We start from the raw sequence: 23,582 nt of genomic DNA on the forward strand, positions 1-23,582 counted from the left end.
AGCACATCGCGCGGCGGCAAACGTGGATAGAGATTGCTAAAGCCATTCCCACGACAATGAACCGGCGGGGGTAAAAGCTGGAGGAGTACAAGACCAGCAGCCCTAAAATGGTGCTGGCCAAGCTTCCTAGCTAACAATAACAGGCTGGGGAAGAAGGGTATTCACATGCAAGAATGTTCCCGCCCACTAATATTATTCATGAGGTTGATGTCTGCCAATCAAACAAACAGCAGGAACTCCCCAACTGTAAAAAAGGAGCCTTTCCAACCTCAATAAGTCTCAGAGCTTCACCTCCCACACTGCGAGTGTGTGTGTTTCTTTGTAGCAGTCGGCTAGGTGATTTCAACTTCCCAAATATTGACTGCAAGAGGCATAGATGGAGTTGAATTTGTCAGATATATCCAAAAAGGATTCCTGACACACTATGTGGATCATCCAGCGAGATGAGAGAATCCATAATGGATCCATTTCTGGGGAATGAACCTGGTCAGGGGATGGACCTCTCAGTGGGGGAGCATTTTGGTGAGAGTGACCACAACTCCCTGAGCTTCAACAAAGCTATAGAAAAGGATATAAATAGTCAAATTGGGAAAGTGTTTAATTGGGGACTGGATAATTATGATGGAATGAAGAAGGAACTAATGAGAGTAAATTGCAGACATTCAAGGGAGTGGAAAAAGGAACAGGTAGGCAGTGCAAGACACCCCTGTGGACATTCCCCTCAATAACAAGTACACCATTTTGGAAACTGTTGGGGGGAGGGTTACCAGGAACAAGCCATAGTGATCAGGTCATGGAGTCTGGCCCTGTAGCTAAAAAGGGAAGGGAGGAGAAGAGGTGAGCTGCAGTGATTGGGGATTCCATCGTTGGGGGGACAGATAAGAGGTTCTAAGGAAGAAATCGAGTATCCTGGATGGTATGTTGCCTCCCTGGTGCCAGGGTCTGAGATATCTCAGATCGAGTTTACAGCATTCTCAGGAGGGAGGGTGAGCAGCCAGATGCCATTGGTCTATATAGGGACCAATGACATGGGTGTGAAAGATGAGGAGGTCCTGCAAGGAGAGTTCAGGGAGTTAGCCTTAGGTTGGAGGACAGGAACTCCAGGGTTCCCTTGCGGGAAGGTGGGTTTAAACCAGAGGGTCAGAGCAGATGGAGGAGCGGAGGAGGGAAAAGATGATGTGAAAATTGCATGCACTGTCAGAAGTTGATGGGTTGAACGTGGTGGAAATATTCTCAGGTCCAGAATTGAAGGAAAGGCAGACGAACTTAGAGCATGGATTGCCACGTGGAATTATGACATTGTGCCCATCAGTGAAACCTGGTTGCAGGAGGGGCAGGACAGGCAGCTCAATATTTCCAGCATCTGTTGCTTTAGATGCAATAGAATGAGGGGGATAAAGAGGGAGGAGTGGCATTGCTCACCAAGGAAAATATCACAGCTGTGCTCAGACAGGACAGACCAGAGGGCTCGTCTACTGAGGCTATATGATGGAGCTGAGGAATGGGAGAGGTATGACCACATTCATTGGGTTGTATTATTGACCATCCAATAGTCAACGAGAATTGGAGGAGCAAATCTGTAGAGGGATAGCAGACAGCTTCAGGAAATGTAAAGTTGTGATAGTCGGGGGTTTAATTTTCCACACATTGACTAGGACTCACACACTGTAAAAGGGCTGGATGGCTTGGAGTTTGTCAAATGTGTTCAGGAAAGTTTTCTAAATCAGTATATAGAGGTTCCAACTAGAGAGTGTGCAATACTGGATCTCCGATTAGGGAACAAGACAGGACAGGTGACAGAAGTATGTGTAGGGGAACATTTTGGGTCCACTGATCATAATGCCATTAGTTTCAAGTTAATTATGGAGAAGGATGGGTCTGGGCCTCGGATTGAGATTCTAAATTGGAGAAAGACCAATTTTGAGTAAATGAGAAAGGATCTACAATGCGTGGATTGGGACAGGTTGTTTTCAGGCAAGGATGTGCGAGGTAAGTGGAGGACCTTTATAGGTGAAATTTTGAGAGTACAGAGTTTGTATAACACTGTCAGGATTAAAGACAAGGTTAGCAGATATAGGGAACCTTGGTTTTCGAGCTGCCAGCTGAGGTTGTAAATGCAACCTCAATTATAACATTTAAGAAGAATTTGGACGTACATGAATTGGAGAAGTATGCAGGGCCATGGACTGGGTTCAGGTCAGAGTGACCTGGCAAAAAAAGTGGTTCGGGCCAGACTAGAAGGGCTGCAGGGGCCTGTTTCTGAGCTGTAATGTTCTGTGGTTCTAAGGTGGAGTAAGTTTAGGGAAAACATGCTGGGTTCAGGATAGATTTGTCCCACTGGGACAAGGAAAAAATGGTAGGAAAAGGGAACCATGGTTGCCAGAACAGGTGAGGCAATTAGCCAAGGGGAAGAAGGAAGAAGGAAAGAGGAAGGGCTCATGAGGAGTATATGGTAGCCAGGAAGGAGCTTAAGAAAGGACTTATGAGAGCTGGAAGGGGGCATGAGAAGGCCTTGGGACGTAGGATTAAGGAGAACCCCAAGGTGTTCTATGTGTATGTGAAAAACAGAAGGATGACGAGAATGAAGATGGGGCTGCTAAAGGATAAATGGGGCAATGTGTGCCTGGAGGTGGAGGAGGTCCGAAATGAATACTTTGTGTCATTATTCACAAAAGGACCTTGATCACAGTGACATCAAAATTGAACAGGCCCGTGTGCTGGTCAATGTGGAGATTAAAGAAGAGAAAGAGTTGGCTCTTCTGAAATTCATCAAGATTGATGTCCCCGGTGCTGGATGTGATATACCTCAGGTTGCTGTGGGAAGTGAGGGATGAGATATTTGGGGCAGTAGCTCTGATCTTTGAATCCTCTTTGGCCACAGGGGAGGTGCTGGAGGATGGGAGAATGGGAAATGTAGTCCCTTTGTTTAAAAAAGGTAACGGAGAATCCTGGGAATTATAGATCGATGAGTCTTACGTCAGTGGTGCGTAAACTAATGGAGAAGATTCTTTAGGATAGGATCTATGAGCATTTGGAGAAGTCCAGGGAAGGTCATGCCTCACAAACCTCAATGAGTTGTTTGCAGAGGTAACAAAAGAAATTGATGAGGGTCGGGTGGTAGATGTGGTCTACATAGGTTTCAGTAAGACATTTGACAAGGTGCCCATGAGAGACTCATCCAGAAAGTCATGAGGCATGGGATCCATGGAACCTTGGCTGTGTGGATAAAAAATTGGTTTGCAGGAAGAAAGCAGAGAGTAGTGGTGGAAGGAAAGTTTTCTGCTTGGAGGTCAGTGACCAGTGGAGGGGCTGCAGGGATCTGTTCTGGGACCCCTGCTCTTTGTGATTTTTATAAATGACCTGGATGAAGAGGCAGTAAGTTGCAGATGACACAAAGTTTGGAGGAGTTGTGGATGGAGCTGAAGGTTGTTGAAGGTTACAAGAGGATATAGACAGGATGCAGAGTTGAGCAGAAAAGTAGCAGATGGGCTTCAATCTGGCTAAGTGCGAGGTAATGCATTTTGGAAGGTCAAACCAGAAAGCTGGGTACAGGGTTAATGGTCAGTTACTTAAGAGTGTGGATGAACAGAGGAACCATGGGGTTCAAATCCATACATCCCTCAAGTATGCCGACAGGTTAAAAGGATAGTTAAGAAGGCCAATAGCATGCTGGGCTTCATTAATACACGGGGGGGGGGAATTGAGTTCAAGAGTTGAGAGGTCATGTTGCAACTCTACAAATCTCTGGTGAGACCCCACTTAGAGAATTGTGTCCAGTTCTGGTCACCTCATTAGAGGAAGGAAGTGGAAGCTGTGAAGAGGGAGCAGAGGAGATTTATCAGGATGTTTCGCAGATTGGAAAATAATTTTTAAGAGGTAAGGCTAGCAGAGCTGCGTTTTTTTCTTTGGAGCGTCGAGGGATGAGAGGAGACAATAGAGGTCTACAAGGTTATGAGAGGCTTAGATAGGCTGGATGACCAGTGCCTGTTTCCCAGGGCAGGATCAGCAAATAGCAGAGGACACGAGTACAAAGTGAAGGGAGGAAAGTTTAGGGGAGTCATCAGGGGTGTTTTTTTTACATAGAGTTGTGGGGGCCTGGAATGCCTTGGTGGGGATGGTGGTGGAGGCTGGAACATGAGGGGCATTTAAGAGACTTAGACATGCGCATGGATGGAAGAAAAATAGAGGGTTACAGGTTAGAGAAGGTTTAGGACTTTTTTTTAAGGAATATATGGGTCAGCACAACAGAAGGCCATTACTGTGCTTTCCCCTTTCACCCTTAACCCATGTCCACTGGTTTGTATCTCACCCACCCTCAGTGGAAAAAGCCGACCTACATTTACTCTGTCTGTCCCCCTCATAATTTTATATACCTCGATCAAATCTCCCTCATTCTTCTACTCTCCAAGAAATAAAGTCCAAACCTGTTTAACCTTTCACTGTAACTCAGTTCCTGAAGTTCCAGCAATATCTGAGTAAATTTTCTCTGCCCTCTTTCTATCTTATTGACATCTTTCCTTTAGTTCAGTGACCAAATCTGCACACAATTCCCCAAATATGTCTTCACCAATGTCTTATACAACTTCACCATAACATCCCAACCCCTGAACTCAATACTGTGATTTATGAAGGCCAATATGCCAAAAGCTCTCTTTACAACCCTGTCCACCTGTGATGCTACTTTCAGGGAATTATGTATCTATATTCCCAGATCCCTCTGTTCTACTGCACTCCTCAGTGCCCGACCATTTACTGTGTACGTCCTACCTTGGTTTGTCCTTCCAAAATGAAACACCTCACCCTTGTCTGCATTAAATTCCATTTGCCATTTGTCAGCCCATTTTTCCAGCTACTCCAGATCCCTCTGCAAACTTTGAAAACCTTCTTCACTGTCCACAACACGTCCAATATTAATGTCATCTGCAAACCTGCTGATCCAATTGACCACATGATCATCCAGATCATTGATACAGATGACAAACAACAATGGTCCCAGCACTGATCTTTTAGGTATTCCACCAGTCACTCCCACAAGCCTCCAGTCATGGTGCAGTAGTAAACTGGATTCAACAATGGCTGGACAGGAGAAGCCAGAGAGAAGTGGTGGATGATTGCTTCGTTGACTGGAGGCCTGTGACTAGTGGTGTGTCTCATGGATCAGTACTGGGACCATATAACCATTTACAGCACAGAAACAGGCCAGTTTGGCCCTACTAGTCCATGCCAAACATCTTCTCCCACTCAGTCCCACTGATCCGCATTTGGCCCATAACCCTCCACACCTCTATCATTCATATACCTATCCTTGAATATTAACATCGATTTCGCTTCTACCACCACTGCTGGAAGTTCATTCCATACCCCCACCACTTTCTGTGTGAAGAAATTCCCCCTTATGTTTCCCCTAAACTTTTCCCCTTTTACTCTCAATCCATGCCCTCTTGTTTGAATCTCACCCACTCTCAGTGGAAAAGCCCTGTCCACATTGACTCCATCTGTCTTCCTTATAACTTTGAATACCTCTATCAAGTTACTCCTCAACCTTCTACACTCCAGAGAATAAAGACCCAGCCTGCTCAACTGTTCCCCAAATCTCAAACCCTGAACCCCTCAACATTCTCATCATAACTCTCTCTATTCTGTTTATATCTTTCCTGTAATTCGGCCACCAAAACTGCACACAATATTCCAAATTTGGCCTCACCAATGCCTTATACAATTTCAACATAACATCCCAACTCCCGTGTTCTACACTCTGATTTATGAAGCCAACGTACTAAATGCCTTCTTCACCACCCTGTCCACATGTGATTCAACTTTCAGAGAATTATGTACCATGATTCCTAAATCCCTTTGTTCCACTGCACTCCTCAATTGTCGACCATTTTAACATGTATGACCTGTTTTGATTAGTCCTACCAAAATGAGGCACCTCACATTTATCAGTATTAAACTCCATCTGCCATCGTTCAGCCCACTCTGCTAACTGTCCTATATCACCCTGTAAGCTTTGATAATTTTCCTCTCTGTCCACAATGCTGCCAACCTTTGTGTCATCTGCATATTTACTAATCCAATTTACCACCCTATTATCTAGATCATTAATATATATGACAAACAGCAGTGGATCCAGTACCGATCCCCGAGGCAAATCCACTTGTCACCGGCCTCCAATTTGACAATTTTCCACCACTACTCTCTGGCATCTCCCATCCAACCATTGTTAAATCCATTTCACTACTTCATCATTAATACCTAATGCCTTCCTTACTAACATCTTATAGGGAATCTTATCAAAAGCCTTACTAAAGTCCAAAGAGACAACATCCACCGCCTTCCCCTCATCAACCTTTTTAGTAACCTCCTCGAAACACTCTATAAGATTTGTTAGACATGATCTACCATGTACAAAACCATGCTGACGACTCCAATAATCCTTGTCTTTCCAAATAGTTGTATTTACCATCTCTAAGAACACTTTCCATTAATTTACCCATCTCTGACATCAGACTTACAGGCCTAGAATGACCAGGTCTACTTTTGGATCCTTTTTTGAATAGCAGAACAAAATGAGCCACCCTCTAGTCGTCTGGCACTTCCCCCATGGCCAGTGACATTTTAAGTATTTCCATCAACACCCCCACTATTTGTTCACTAACCTCCCTCAGGGACCTAGGGAATATTTTGTCGGGACCTGGAGATTTATCCACCCTGATCTTTTTCAATATAGCCCACACTATCTCCTCATTAATCTTTATATTATCCATGAGCTCCCTACCATATTTCTTCACTTCATCTGGCTCAATATTCTTTTCCTTAGAGAATACTGAAGAAAAAAAAATGTTTAACATTTCATCCATCTCCTCTGGCTTCTCACGGAGCCTGTCCCCTCTCCTCCCAATCTTCTCACGGAGCCTCTCCCCCCTCCCTCCCAATCTTCTCACAGAGCCTAGCCCCCTTACCATTGTTGTTTATCATCTATATTAATGATCTGGATGATAATGTAGTAAATTGGATAAGCAAATTTACAGATCACACAAAGAATTAGGGTTTTCAAAGTTTGCAGAGGGATCTGGAACAGTTGGGAAAATGGGCTTAAAAATAGGAGATGACACTTCATGCAGACAAGTGTGAGGTGTTGCATTTTGGAAGGACAAACCATGAAAGGACGTACACGGTGAATGGTCGGGCACTGAGGGGTGCGGGAGAACAGAGGGATCTGGGAATATGGATATGTGATTCTCTGAACGTTGCATCATAGGTGGATAGCGTTATAAAGAGAGTTTTTGGCATATTGGCCTTCATAAATCAAAGTACTGAGTACAGGAGTTGGGATGTAATGGTAAAGTTGTATAAGACTTTGGTGAGGACAAATTTGGAGAATTGTGTGCAGTTTTGGTCACCGAACTACAGGAAAGATATCAGTAAGATAGAAAGAGAGTAGAGAAGATTTATTAGGATGTTGCCCGGACTTCAGGAACTGAGTTACAGGGAAAGGTTAAACAGGTTAGGACTTTATTCCTTGGAGTGTAGAAGAATGAGGGGAGATTTGATCGAGGTATTTAAAATGATGAGGGGGACAGACAGAGTAAATGGAGGTCGGCTTTTTCCACTGAGAGTAGGTGAGATACAAACCAGAGGACATGGGTTAAGGGTGAAAGGCGAAACGTTTAGGGGGAACTCCAAGGAACTGCAACTGAATGGTGGGAGTATGGAACGAGCTGCCAGCTGAAGTGGCGAATATGGGCTCAATTTTAACATTTAAGTCGAATTTAGACACGTACATGGATGGGAGAGGTATGGAGGACACTGAGTGCAGGTCAGTAGGACTGGGCAAAAAAAATGGTTTGGGCTGCAGGGAGCTGTTTCTGTGCTGTAATGTTCTGTGGTTCTATGGATATTGGTCTCCCTCCAGTTCAGGTGCAGCCCGTCCTTTTTGTACAGGTCAGACCTTCCCCAGAAGAGATCCCAATGATCCAGAAATCTGAACCCCTGTCCCTGCACCAACTCTTCAGCCACACATTCATCTGCCACAACCTCCTGTTCTACCCTCTCTCTGGAACATGGCCCAGGTAACGATCCTAAGATTACACACCTTGAAGTCCTTCGTTTTAACTCCTTACCTAACTCACTCTATTCCCTCTTCAGGACCTCATTACTACTTCGATGGCATTGGTCCCCACAAGGACCATGACATCTGGGTGCTCGCCCACCCCCACCAGAATGCAGTGAACTCAATCAGAGACGTCCCTGACCCTGGCATTTGGGATGTAACATACTATCCATGGAAAACAATCTCATTCACAATACCTCCTATCCACTTCCCTGACCAACGAGTCCCCAATCGCCATAGCTCTCCTCTTCTCCTTCCTTCCCTTTTGATCTGAGGTGCCTCTGCACCAGAGTCGTGTCCCTGGTAGATTGTCCTGTCCAACAGTATCCAAAGTAGTATACTTATTGTTGAGGGGAATGGCTACTGGGGGCCTCTGCACTGTCTACCTACTTCCCTTCCCTCTGCTAATAGTCACCCAATAACCTGCATCCTGCCTTCTAGAGGTGACTGTCACCCTGAAGCTCCTCTTTATCACAGCCTCAGCCTTCCAAATGATTTGGAGATTATCCAGCTTCAGCTCCAGTTCCCCAACTTGGTCTCCAAGGAACTGCAATTGAATAAGCTCATGCACGTGAGGTCATTAAGCAACAATTGTGTTGTCTCAGATGTCCCACATCCTGAAAATGGAGCATTCGACTGCCCTAGATGGACAATCATTCTTCCTAATTTAAAAAACAATACCTAATTTGTCCATACCTCATAGGAATCAAGCATTTCCCCAGCCTGCACTCACCAAAGCCTCCAAGTCCCATTCCTACACTGGGCCACCCACACACTGGCTGCTCTCCACTGGACTGTTTTCTTTGGAGCATCAAAGAATCAGAGGAAACCTGATAGAAGCATCTCAATAACTTCCAACCTGTCCAATTCTGACACAAATCTTAGGTATATGCAAAACATCCAATCACGTTTACAACCAAACACGATGCTGACATATCTCCCACACTCCCCATCACGGTCACATCCCAACACGATGCAGACCTATCTCGCACACTCCCCATCACGGTCACATCCCAACACGATGCTGACGTATCTCCCACACTTTCCATCACGGTCACATCCCAACACGATGCTGACATATCTCCCACACTCCCCATCACGGTCACATCCCAACCCAGAGCTGACGTATCTCCCACACTCCCCATCACGGTCACATCCCAACACGATGCTGACGTATCTTCCACACTTCCCATCACGGTCACATCCCAACACGATGCTGACGTATCTCCTACACTCCCCATCATGGTCATATCCCAACCCGATGCTGACATATCTCCCACACTCCCCATCACGGTCACATCCCAACACAGAGCTGACGTATCTCCCACACTCCCCATCACGGTCACATCCCAACACAATGCTGACATATCTCCCACACTCCCCATCACGGTCACAACCCAACACAGAGCTGACGTATCTCCCACACTTCCCATCACGGTCACATCCCAACACGATGCTAACGTATCTCCTACACTCCCCATCATGGTCATATCCCAACCCGATGCTGACATATCTCCCACACTCCCCATCACGGTCACATCCCAACACAGAGCTGACGTATCTCCCACACTCCCCTTCACGGTCACATCCCAACACAATGCTGACGTATCTTCCACACTTCCCATCACGGTCACATCCCAACACGATGCTAACGTATCTCCTACACTCCCCATCGCGGTCACATCCCAACACAGAGCTGACGTATCTCCCACTCTCCCCATCACGGTCACATCCCAACACGATGCTAACGTATCTCCTACACTCCCCATCGCGGTCACATCCCAACACAGAGCTGACGTATCTCCCACTCTCCCCATCACGGTCACATCCCAACACGATGCTGACATATCTCCCACACTCCCCATCACGGTCACATCCCAACACGATGCTGACATATCTCCCACACTCCCCATCACGGTCACATCCCAACACGATGCTGACGTATCTCCCACACTTCCCATCACGGTCACATCCCAACATGATGCTGACGTATCTCCCACACTCCCCATCACGGTCACATCCCAACACGATGCTGACGTATCTCCCATACTCCCCATCACGGTCACATCCCAACACGATGCTGACATATCTCCCACACTTCCCATCACGGTCACATCCCAACACAATGCTAACGTATCTCCTACACTCCCCATCATGGTCATATCCAAACCCGATGCTGACGTATCTCCCACACTTCCCATCACGATCACATCCCAACACGATGCTGACGTATCTCCCACACTCCCCATCACGGTCACATCCCAACACGATGCTGACATATCTCCCACACTTCCCATCATGGTCACATCCCAACACGATGCTGACGTATCTCCCACACTTCCCATCATGGTCACATCCCAACACGATGCTGACATATCTCCCACACTTCCCATCATGGTCACATTCCAACACGATGCTGAATCTCCTCCTTCAGGAGTTCCACCTCTTTCCTACTTCAATCCTCTACCTATGGCTGAGGCTTGTGCCCCACATAGATGATCGCTCCCTGCTCTCCTAACATTGCTGTGGAATTACCTTCGATCCAGGCTCTCCTGGCATTCCACGGGCCCCATCCGCTCCTGGACGTCCCTGCAAAAACAACTCATGAGAGGAGAATGAAGGGAGGGGGAAGCTGTGCATCAGCCAGTCTGTACAGTCGCTACGAAAGGTGAGCCCGACCAGTGCAAGTTGATGCACTTCAGGAGGACCAACGATTCTTCAACCTGCAGCATGAAGAATGGGGTCCTGGGGTTCTGCAGAGTGTTGAACAGGATGACAACAGTAGGATGGGCCACACACCCAGCCTGGCCTTAGGGAGTACCGAGGAACAGAGGGAGTGTTTAAATCAAGGAGATGGAAATATTGATAGTGGATGAGGCACACAGGATGATTGTGGACAAACTGAAGCTCACACACGGGGAATGTGGAGATGGTCAGACAGACGCAGGGTGTGTTAGGACAGGTAGAAGGAGACAGATACGGGGAGTGTGGGATGGGGTGAGGGTGATAGATGCAGAGAGGGTGGTGATGGGACGAGGAAGATAGACATGGGGAGTGTGGGGACGGAGAGGGGAGACAGACATGGGGAGTGTGGGACGGGGAAGGGGAGACAGATCAGGGAGTGTGGGGACAGTGCAGGGAAGACAGACACGGGGAGCGTGGGGATGGAGAGAGGAAGTTAGACACGGGGTGTGTCGGGACAGTGCAGGGGAGATAGATACGGGGAGTGTGGGGACAGTGCAGGGGAGATAGATAAGGGGAGTGTGGGGTCGGGGAGAGGGAGATAGACACAGGAATTGTGGGACAGGGAGGGGGAGACAGACACGAGAAGTGTGGGGATGGGGAAGGGGAGATAAATACGGGGAGTGTGGGAATGGCATGAGGGAGATAGATACGAGGAGTGTGGGACGGGGAAGGGGAGACAGACCGGGGAGTGTTGGGACAGTGCAGGGAAAACAGACACGGGGAGTGTGAGGACAGTGCAGGGGAGATAGATACGGGGAGTGTGGGGTCAGGGAGAGATAGACACAGGAATTGTGGGACAGGGAGGGGGAGACAGACACGAGGAGTGTGGGGACAGGGAGGGTGATAGAAAGGGGAGTGTGGGGTCAGGGAGAGAGAGACACAGGAATTGTGGGACAGAGAGGGGGAGACAGACACGAGAAGTGTGGGGATGGGGAAGGGGAGATAAATACGGGGAGTGTGGGAATGGCATGAGGGAGATAGATACGAGGAGTGTGGGACGGGGAAGGGGAGACAGACCGGGGAGTGTTGGGACAGTGCAGGGAAAACAGACACGGGGAGTGCGAGGACAGTGCAGGGGAGATAGATACGGGGAGTGTGGGGTCAGGGAGAGATAGACACAGGAATTGTGGGACAGAGAGGGGGAGACAGACACGAGAAGTGTGGGGATGGGGAAGGGGAGATAAATACGGGGAGTGTGGGAATGGCATGAGGGAGATAGATACGGGGAGTGTGGGATTGATGTGCCAGATAATGAAGAGATCAAAGGCAGTGCAGTTAAACATATATCGTGGCTTTTATTGTAGAAACTCAGTAGTACAATAATGAATGATAATGGGTGCGTACACAGTTATAGTCAAGGGGGTGTGCCCTGGGTGGTAGAGATAATCCAAGTCCAAAGCCACTAGTGCAGACTAAGCATTGTGAGAGATTGACAGCATGACACAGATTTACCACAGTCTCTCGGGGCAGAAGTTGAATTAAGTTTAAAAGAACAACTTCGAGAATAGCAAGCAATTCTACTGCAAGCATAACACAAAACAGTTAAATAAATGGCATTGAGAATTGACTGACATTCCCAAAACAAGGCTGGCATTTATCAATACAATCAGAATATAATGAGAGGTTTACGAATAGTGTAGCCTCTCAGGTTTTTTACAAACACGAGAAGACCTTCTTATCAGCAGGTGGAGGCTGTGCAGGAGTGATGACCTTGGAAGCTGGTGGTGTTGGTACCGTTCCCTGATCTATAGTTTGAGACGGCAGGACTTCTGGACTCGCTCCAGAATCACCAACGTGAGACTGGGGGGTCTCAGCATGGTAATTTGAATGCTTTCTAGGGGTCACAGGTCGGAGACACGGATCAGTTAGGACCGCATCCCTTTGAGGAGGTATGTTGGGTGATGTGTCCAACCTCTCAAGATCATTCTGAATGGGGGTGTGCGGAGGGGGTGAACCAGGCAGGGCTAGATCTCTTAGGGGTACTGTGTCCATGCTCCCGTCTGGAAATCTAACGTAGGCATAATTGGGATTAGTGTGCAGCAGATGAACTGGCTGGACTAGAGGATCCATTTTGCACGGCTGAGCATGTCTTTTTAAGTTCACTATAAGCCATCGATATCCGTTGGTTCACAGGATACCTCTTCAAATTTAAGGCTTCAGCAACTTTTTCATGAATGTAACTGCTGGAGTCTATGAAGCATTCGATAATTTCACCATTCACCTCCCCCTTCAGAGTCGACCGTTCCAGTCCGTAGCAACCCCCAAGCTTTACAAAAAATTGAGCTATCACAGGGGGATTTTGTGTTGATCTCACCTCGCCGTCACTTGAAGTTGATTCAGCGGGCTCGTCTCAAGATTCCTCCCCTTCACAGTCGTCTTCCATTCCAGCGGCTCTAGGATGAATTTTCTGGGTTCTTTTCTTCTTCTTATCAGCCTTACATGCTTTAACAAAGTGGCCATATTTCCCACAGTGGCTGCAAGTAGCGAATCGAGCTGGACACTTCTGTCTGGGGTGCCAGCTCTTATTACAGAAGTAACACTTGCCAGATGTTTGTCCCTTCACCCCCCTCAGGGTTCCAGCACTCAAGGGTGTTTTCTTTTCAGTTTCCAGTATTTCGCTGGATCGCATAGCACTTCTCAGTGTTTTGACTAGGGTGACTGCTTGGCCAAAGGTCAGAGGCTCTGTTTCTAATAGGGACAGGGAGGGGGAGATATACGCGGGTAATGGGGGGATGGGAAGAGGGAGGGGATGGGGAATGTGGCGACGGGGAAGGGGAGATAGAAATGTGGAGGGGGAGACTTACCCTCTTCCCCAGCCTTCCCACAGAACCCATCAGGCCCTGGATGCCACGGGGACCCTGAAACAGATGGGAAACAGGTTGTGTCAAGATCACAACACATCATCGTACCCAGTGACACAAAGAGTGTCACAACCTTCTGATTTCCTTCTTTAATACCACAAAGACCTCATTTGTTCATTGCTGTCTCTACCCTATTGGGAATATCCTCCTTCATAACCAGCAACTCAGTATCTCTCCAAAACCAAGCTTCCTTACTTCTTCATCTTGCCCTTAATTCTGAGAGTCAGACCAGGATCACACCAGCAAATAGAAGGATAATGCAGCTTTACACGTGGCGAAAGTCGTGGTGTAGGAGGGAGGGCTTCAGGTTTCTGGATCATTGGGCTCTTCCAGGGAGGGTGGGACCTGTTCAGATGGATAGTTTGCATCTGAACTGGAGAGGGACTAATACCCTTGCGGGAAAGTTTGCTAGATTTGCTCTGGTGGGTTTCAACCAGAGGGTCAGAGCAGATGGAGGAGTGGAGGAGGGAAAAGATGATTTGAAAATTGCCTGCACTGTCAGAAGTCGGCGGGTTGAACGTGGTGGAAATGTTCTCAGGTGCAGCGATCTCCTTGCAGGGAGGATAGTAGGAAAGGACATGGAATTATGACATTGTGGCCATTAGTGAAACTTGGTTGCAGGAGGGGCAGTTTAATGTTCCGGGCTTCTCTGCTTTAGAATTTGCTGGTTGCTGCCAGATGGTGTGTTGTGTGATTGATGAACGAGCTACTAGGATGCATTAATTTTAAACTTTATTGTTTTACTTGTTTATTTTACCAGATGCTCAAATTCCAGATAACAGGAATTTTACTGTATAGAGATACCAACTAGAGAGAGGGGAATACTGGATCTCCTATTAGGGAATGAGACAGGACAGGTGACAGAAGTATGTGCAGGGGAACAAATACAGATTAAAGAGGAGGAAGTATTTGATGTTTTCAGGGTGGATAAATCCCCAGAACCTGACAAGATATTCCCTTGGACCTTGAGGGAAATGAGTGTAGAATTGCAGGAGCTCAGGCAGAAATATTTAAAATATTCTTAGCCACGTGGGTAGCACCAGAAGATTGGAGGGTAGCTCACATTGTTCCGTTGTTTAAAAGAGGCTCCAAATGTAACCCTGAAAATTATAGGCTGGTGAGCCTGATGTCAGTAGTAGATAAATTATTGGAAGGTGTTCTGAGAGATCGGATATACAATTATTTGGATAGCCAGAAAATGATTAGGGATTGTCAACATGGCTTTGTGCATGGTAGGTTGTGTTTAACCAATCTTATAGAGTTTTTAGAGGAGGTTACCAGAAAAGTTGATGCAGGAAAGCCTTTGAATGTTGTCTATATGGGCTTTAACAAGGTCGCACATGGGAGGTAAGTCAGGAAGCTTCAGACGCTCGGTATTCCTGGTGAAGTAGTGAACTGGATTCGACAATGGCTGCTGGAAAGGAGAAGCCAGAGAGTAGTGGTGGATGATGCTTCTCAGACTGGAGGCCTGTGACTAGTGGTACCTCAGGGATTGGTACTGGGACCATTGTTGTTTGTCATCTATATCAATGATCAGGATGATAATGTGGGAAATTGTATCAGCAAGTTTGCAGATGACACTAAGATTGGACATAATTGTGGACAGCAAAGAAGGTTTTCAAAGCTGCAGAGGGATCTGGACCAGCTGTAAAAATGGACTTAAAAATAGGAGATGGAATTTAATGTAGACAAGTGTGAGGTGTTGCATTTTTGAAGGACAAACCAAGAAAGGACGTACACGGTGAATGGTCGGGCACTGAACAGAGGGATCTGGGAATATAGATATACAATTCCCTGAAAGTGGCATCACAGGTGGACAGGGTTGTAAAGAGAGCTTTTGACATCTTGGCCTTCATAAATCTAAGTATTGAGTACAGGAGTTGGGATGTTATGTGACATTGTGGGATGTTAAGACATTGGTGAGGCCAAATTTGAAGAATAATATGCAGTTCTGGTCACCGAACTACAGGAAAGATATCAATAAGATAGAAAGAGTGCAGAGAAGATTTATTAGGATGTTGCCCGGACTTCAGGAATTGAGTTACAGGGAAAGGTTAAACAGGTTAGGACTTTATTCCCTGGAATGTAGAGATTTGATAGTTATTTAAAATTATGAGGGGGATATCAGAGTAAATGTGGATAGGATTTTACTGCTAAGGGTAAGTGAGTTAAGAGTGAAAGGGGAAAAGTTTAATGGGAACATCTTCAAGTAGAATATGGAACGTGCTTCTGGCTGAAGTGGTCAATGCGGGGTCAATTTGAACTTGGACAGGTACATGGGTGGGAGAGGTATGGAGGGCTATGGACTGGCTGCAGGTCAGTGGGACAAGGCAAAAAAAAGTTTGGCACAGACTAGAAGGGGCCTGTTTCTGTGCTGCAATGATTTCTATGGGCACACTCAGAGTCACACCCAGGGTCTCTCACCCAGGTTCATACCTAGTGTCACACCCAGGGTCTCTCCCAGGGTCACATGCAGGATGAGGGAGAGTCTCAGGGCTGAGAGCAGCCGATCCAGGGATCCCATTCACTCCCCCACCACTCCCCATTCCTTGATCCCTTTCAGTATTCCCCCTTCCTCTCCTACCATCCACCCCCACCCTGTAGTCCTTCACCCTGGCTTGGCCATGACCACCTAGTACACACCCCACCATGGGTTGGGACTTTCACCCTGCCCTCAGCTTCCCTGTCCTAGGATGGCTCCTTCATCCTGTGTAGACACGGCCCAGAATGAAACGTAGGCACACATACCTGGGGACCGGTGTCACCCACATCACCCTTCAGCCCCGGACTGCCTGGAATTCCCTAGGGATGGAAAAAAAAGTGTGAGATCAGCAAAGTGGACGAGTGAGAGAGGGAGACACCTACACCCCTCTCCACACCCTGCTAAATACCCACACAGATGACACCCCACACCCCTGGATAAACACCCCTATAGACAACAGCCCCAGTATAAACACCCCTTGTAAAATCACCTCCCCCCCTCCACAGATAAACACCCCACAGATAAACATTCAACACCCCTACCACTCAGAGAAACAACCCATGGAGAACCAACCACACACTAGATAAACACCCACCCTGATAAACACCTCCCCCCCGTATAAACACCCCCACTGTTAAAAACTCGCCGTATAAACACCCCCACAGATAAACACCCCCACAGATAAACCCTCCCCATGGATAAACACCCCCATAGGTAAACACTCCCCATGGATAAACACACCCACGGATAAACACCCTCATGGATAAACACACTCACGGATAAACACCCCATGGATAAACACCCCCACAGATAAACACTCCCCACGGATAAACACCCGCACAGGTAAACACTCCCCACGGATAAACACACCCATGGATAAACACCCTCATGGATAAACACACCCACGGATAAACACCCCCATGGATAAACACACCCACAGATAAACACCCACATGGATAAACACTCCCCGTATAAACACCCCCCCCGTATAAACACCCATATGGATAAACACCCCCATGCATAAACACACCCCGTATATACACCCCCGTGCATAAACACCCCCATGGATAAACACTCCCCATATAAACACCCCCACAGATAAACACTCCACACACCCCCACCCCGGGTAAACACTCCACACCCCCAACCCCCACAGATAAACACTCACACACCCAACCCCCTGATAAACACTCACTCCCTCAACCACCCGATAAACACTCACACCCCCAACCCCCCCGATAAACACTCCATACCCCAAACCACCTCCGATAAACACTCCACAACCCAACCCCCTGATAAAAACTCCACACCCCCAACCCCCCGATAAACACTTCACACCCCCAACCCCCCCAATAAACACTCACACCCCCAACCCCCCGATAAAAACTCCACACCCCCATGGTGGGGAGCGATGGGACCCCGGCCATTACAGTAATTGTGAAAATGGAGGGGAAATCATGATTTACCTATGAAACCTGAAGGTGGTGGATCTCATCATGAGTTGAGTCGCTACAGATACACGATCCTTTATCCGGATATCTAAAATACGGAAAGCTCCAAAATCCGGCAAGTGGGGACCGGCGGTCGGGAGAGATGGCCGGGGTAGACTGCCAGGCGGCCGAGGAACGTGGTTGGGGGAAACTGCCGGGTGGTCGAGGGACCGGTTGTCGGGGGAGACTGCTAAGGGACCACGGTTGGGGGAGACGGCCGGGCGGCCGAGGAACACGGTTGGGGAAGTCTGCAGGGCAGCCGAGGGACCGGTGGTCGGGTGAGAGGGCCGAGGGACCGGTGGTCGGAGGAGACAGCTGGGCGACTGTAAAGGGGTGGGGGTGGATACGGCAGCACAACTCAGGTGGGCTTTCCAAAATCCAGAAAAATCGGAACACACTGTCCCCCAAGGGTTCCGGATAAAGGATCATGTACCTGTACAAGGACTCACTTTGAGTTGAGACTGTGTTGCACAGGGATATGGAGTGTGTGAGGGTGCAGTCCCTGCTCGTGTGTTTGAAGGGGTTGCTCCTCAACTTCTGGCTGCATTTCAGCCCCACGCTCCTGATCTTTGGGCACATGGAGCGAAGGAGGGAGGATCGGTCGAGGGATGTCCTCGTTGGCCTGGTTCTGGTTCAGCCCAGGATGGCCATCCATGGGCCCAGGCAGTGGGCAGTTGAGGGTTTAGCTCGGGCTGACTACTTGCCCCTCTGCTGAGGACACCTGTGTGGCCGAGTATTCCTGGAGATGGACCACTCAGTGCTCACAGGCAATGTGGAGGGTCTCCGGGAACGTTTGGCCCCCCAAGTTTGACAATATCGATTGAGATAAATTTTTAAATGTTAATTTTTTTAAAATGTAGACATACAGCACAGTAACAGGTCATTTTGGCCCATGAGTCCATGCAGCCCAATTACATCCAATTAAATTAAATGGTGGGAGGAAACCAGAGTCCCTGGGGAAAACCCACACAGACACGGGGAGAATGCACAAACTCCTTACAGTGATGGATTTGAACCCCGGTCACGATCACTGGCGTTGTAAAGGTGTTGCGCTTACTGCTACACTAACTGGGCCACTCTTATATAATCCTGTATCTGACTGTAACTTAAGTTTTGTGTAACTAGACTGAATTGTAAACGAATGCAGTTCTTGTTCCTTATGGATTATTATTCGTTGGAATTAATTTACTGTCAAAGGCAAACAAAAAGGGGCAGAACTGAGGGAGGGGATACTGAGGGAGGGGGTACTGAGTGTGGTACTGACGGGGGTATTGAAGAAGGGGATACTGAGAGGGGATACCGAGGGAGGGAGTATTGTGGGTGGGGCAGGACTGGGGGGTGTCACACTGTGGGAGGGACAGAACTGAGGGGGGTGTCACAATGTGGGAGGGCAAGACTGTGGGGGGTCACACTGTGGGAGGGGCGGAACTACGTGAGCTCTATGGTCGACTAAGAATTTATGGTTTTAAAAATTGGTAAGTGGAAGTGCAGGGGTCACTGAAAAGTCTGGGAGCTCATTCTCAGCCCAGCAGTGGTAATTTCTGGAGGGATAAAGAAGAGTTTGCTCTGCAGTCTTTGACTGGGCCTGAGGGCTGTGGGAGCCACAGTGGCTGGCAGATTGCCAAAGCAGTTTCTAGACTTCAATGGGAGTTAGATCTTTATCATCAGTAACCCCACTCCCAACTGAGGACTCTCGCTCAGGACGGCTGGGGGACAGGGATTCCCGACAGCTCCTTGGACACGTGAGGCCAGAGAAGAATCGGGCTGACCCGGAGGCAGACATTCCCCCTGCGCTCGAGAAGAACAGCGCTGCAGTTGTCAGTGCACAGACATTCCTGTGGAAACTCCCTTCCCTGCTCTGCTCTTTTGGAGAATGATTGATTGTGGGCTCTGCTGGTGGAAGGATCAGCAGGTGCGATAATTACTGACTGCGTCGGACTTTCATCACGGCGAGCTGCAGCTCTACGATGGCGCCCCTTGGACAGTTGCAGCTCCTGGGGCGAACTCCTGCAGAGGCATCTCCCTTCAGATGAAAGACTTTGGACAATGCTGAACCATTTAATAAACCTCCATCCATCAGTCTGGAAGGTGGCTTAAAAGCTCTGTCTCAGACTCTGGGTTGTGGGGGGGGGGGTTAATGTTGCAGTGGATAAAATTCATGGAAAGACTACGTTCTTCTTGCCATCCACCAAAGAGGTGTCCCTGCCCCTGAGTAAGGGCCTGTCAGTGGGAGAGCTCTTCATCCCGGTGGAGCCAGTGACAGCCCCCATCCAGAAGGGGGTCCTATCTACCATGTACCCCACATTCCTGATGCAGCCCTTCTCCCTCCCCTGCGATTTCTGGGGGAGGTGAAGTCGGTATCACCCTGACGCTATGTAACCTCATACCTGACTATAAGTCACTGTATGGCTTTAAAAGGCTGGTCTTTATGCAGTTGGCGCAGGGTAGGGATGCAGAGGGGCAGTTCCAGGTGGTCTTAGAGGGGAATATTTATCCCGTGTACTGGGCCATGAGGCGACCGAGGTTCCGTGAATGGAAGGGGTATGGGCACATTTGGAGGGAGTGCCCTAACCAGCGAGCTTCTGCCTCCACCTCGATGGTGTGGGGTGGCACAGCTGGCCCTCCTTCTGCTATACCCCCTCCAGCTGTTCCTCCCCCCGGGGCGGATAGCCTTCCTGAGGTGGAGGTGACAGGTGTTAGGGATGTCAGTGGGGAGGGGTGGACTCCTGCTAAGGGGAGGAAGGAACAGAGGAAGACAAACACCTCCAGGCCCCTCCTCTAGAGGAGCAGGAGCCGATGGTTTCCTCCAGGCCCGACCCAGAGGACCCGATAGTCCCTGGAGGACAACAGGGGCCTGGGGAAGTTGGGGAGAATGATAGGGTGTCAGAGGCCAAGGATTCCTCAGAGATGGAATTCTCTGTGTAGGTGGTAAAAGCACAGGTGACACGTGTCCGTGGAAGTGGGAACGGGGGAGCCTGAGGAAGGGGATTTACCCCTGGTAAAGGCTGCATGCGCAGAGAGTGTCTTTTCGGAGGTGGAGGATGGCCCTGTGGTGGCAAGGCCACATGAGGGGGCTGATCTTCCTTCCTTCAGGGCTGCACTTCCCCAGCAAACATATCCAGAGTCGGTGGGGGATTCAGCTGAGTGGGAGGGAGGGGACCTACCCTCTGGTGTGACTGCATGCCCAGAGTGCAGGTCGCCCGATGGGGTTGATAGCCCAGAATCCAGGGGTTACCCAAGGGAGGAGGGTCGCCCAGTGTGGTGGTTTCCCAGATGATAGCCTCCATCAAGGCAAGGGTTCCTGTGGGGGACAGATGGCCCCTGTGTCACCCATCCATTCAGTTCATAAGTCACCGACTCATTCTGTAAAGAAGGGGGACCAGAGCGTGGAGGCAGGCATGACTTAGACAACACGTGTCCTTCATTAGGACTCCAGGAGGGTGTGTGAGTCGCCTTTACTGGGAAGTGGTGGTGTAGGGGGCACAAGCCCTGCCATGCCTGGGGTCCTGGATCAAGGGGCATCAAGGCTTACATTGGTCCCTGCCACGTGGATTGAGGTGAACACATCAGTCTGTGGGGCACCTGCCTGGAGGAGGACAAGGCATCAGGTGCAGTGATGAGGATTCCTTTGACATAGAGCTGGTGGACCTCTTTGTCTCCAGGTCTGGGTCCATGGCCATCACTGTGGGTGAGGTGAGGGAGTTCCTGGAGGACACCCAGGGGAGACAGAATAAAAACCAGCTGGTTGCCGCCCTCTGGTCGGATCTCCCTGGGATTGCTCGTCCCTCCATAACATCCTCAAAAAGACCGGGAAGGGGTCGGAATTGACGAGGAATGAGCTGTGCAAATTCAAGTCACTCCTGCAGGCCTTGCTGCCTGCAATTATGGTGAAGGGAGACTCTGCAAGGAGCTCTTCTCCCTCTACCTAGGGCTCTGGCGATGCAGGTTCCCCCACCTCTCGGTCCTTAGGGATGGGAGATATGCGGTGAGTTTCCTAAAGGAGACCCGCAATGTTCCAGGAGATTAATCTATTGGCTCCTGGAATGGTGACGGGGTGGGGGGGTGTGGAGTGGTGGTGTCTACATGAGTCACCTCAGCTTCACTTGGAGCGGGGAGGCTCTGACCGTCCATTCTGAGATCCTGACGGTTCAGGAGCTGGTGCCCAGCCATCTGCTCCAGCTGGCCGTGTACAAGGACGGCATACGGTTTCACCTGGTTAACGTTTATGCCCCTGAGCCTGGCCTGATGCAGGTGCGCCTGTTCCAAGATGTGTCTGCGCTGCTGGCTTCTATGGGCTAGGGAGCATGTTTTTATCCTCAGGGGTGATTTTAACTGCACCCTGGAGCACAGGGATCATTCTGGCCCTCGGTCTTGCCGAGCCTCGGTGAAGCTGATGAGGGAGCTCATGGGCTCCTTTTGATCTGGTTTGACGGAACCACCACCCGGGCTCCTGTGCTTACTGGAGGAGGAGAATACTTGCAGATCGACTGTCCGTATATCTCCAAGGACATGTCTCCTGGGTGTCGGCTGCCTCCATGCGGCCATTGGCGTGCTGGGACCACCGTCTCATCTAGGCTGAGTACACTGGGTGGGCTGCTGGAGGGTGACTGATTCCGGGATTCGTTCAGGGAGTTCTGGGTCAACTGGAGGAGGCAGTGGGAGGAATTCTGGTCCCTGGTGCACGGTGTTGCCACCTGCCAATCAGTGGGGGTCCCCAGTGACCGCTCAATGCAGGGATCCTGCCCTGTACATCGGGGACCTGGGATGGAGAGTGCTGCACTGAGCAGTGCCGTGTAACCACTTCCTGAGTTGGTTCACTGACACCCCGACCGCCTGTTCACCAACACCATGGCCGCCGTTCACCGTCATCCCACCTGCCTGTTCACCATCACCCCAGCTGCCTGTCACTTCTGCGAACAGGAGGAGACGGGGTACCACATCTTTGCGGAGTGTGTGAGGTTGCATCTCTCCTTCACCTACCTGAAGGGGCTTCTCCCCAAATTCTGATTGCACTTCAGCCCCACACTCCAGATCGAGAGCCCCCCAGTGCGGAAGGGGCCGGGCATTCAGTGGATCTTCTTGTGCTGATGGGGTTGGTGAAACTGGTCATTCACGGGTTGAGGCAGCGGGCGCTCGAGGGTGTACGGAGAGTTGACTGCCTGCCTGTCCTTCAGGGAGATGTCCGAGCCTGTGCGGTGTTGGAGCAGGAACACGCGGTGTCCAGGGGGACGGTGGCCAAGTTCAGGGAACAGTGGGGCCCCCCCCCAGGGGATGATGATGAAAATCGTGTTTGAATTTGATGTGTAATGCTGTGTAATAGAGAGGATAAGTTGTAGTGGTCATGTCTCTGGTACTGAGACTGGCCTTTCAGCTCAGAAGGGAAGGAGGGAGGAGAGGAGGGCAGTAGTGACAGGGGATTTGATAGTTAGGAGGACAGATAGGAGGTTCTGTGGGAGAGATCGAGTATCTCAGATGGTCTGTTGCCTCCCTGGTGCCAGGGTCCACGATATATCGGATAGAGTTCTCCTGATTCTAAAGAGGGAGCGTAAGCAGCCAGATGTTGTTGTCCATGTAGGGACCAATGACGTAGGAAGGAAGGGTGAGGAGGTCCTGCACGGAGAGTTCAGGGAGAAGAAGCAAATTTGAAGCACAGGACCTCCAGGGTGGTGATCTTGGGATTGCTACCCGTGCCACGTGCCAGTGAGGCGAGAAACCGGAAGATAATGCAGCTGAACACATAGCTGAAGAGATGGTGCAGGAGGGAGGGCTTCATGTTTCTGGATAATTGGGCTCTCTCAGGGAAGGTGGGGCCTGTTCTGACGGGACGGTTTGCACCTGAACTTCTGGGGTTTGCTTGGGGGATTAAACTAGATTTGTAGGTGGAGAGGTGC

The 23,582-nt window shown here is 49.3% G+C and overlaps 1 protein-coding gene across 5 annotated transcripts in view; it reads right to left on the reverse strand.

The window, feature by feature from the left end:
* The window catches only part of col11a1a (collagen, type XI, alpha 1a), a 376,434-nt gene that overhangs the window by 219,106 nt on the left and 133,746 nt on the right, over positions 1 to 23,582 (reverse strand). For all 5 annotated transcript variants that reach the window (XM_069939457.1, XM_069939458.1, XM_069939456.1 and 2 more), the window contains 3 exons: positions 16,468 to 16,521; positions 13,663 to 13,716; positions 10,649 to 10,702 (listed from right to left, as the gene is read on the reverse strand). In XM_069939457.1, coding sequence (XP_069795558.1) covers positions 10,649 to 10,702; positions 13,663 to 13,716; positions 16,468 to 16,521 — 162 coding nt within the window. The remainder of the gene's footprint in view (positions 1 to 10,648; positions 10,703 to 13,662; positions 13,717 to 16,467; positions 16,522 to 23,582) is intronic.

Source organism: Narcine bancroftii, chromosome 5, assembly GCF_036971445.1.
Source record: "Narcine bancroftii isolate sNarBan1 chromosome 5, sNarBan1.hap1, whole genome shotgun sequence".
NCBI lineage: Eukaryota > Metazoa > Chordata > Chondrichthyes > Torpediniformes > Narcinidae > Narcine > Narcine bancroftii.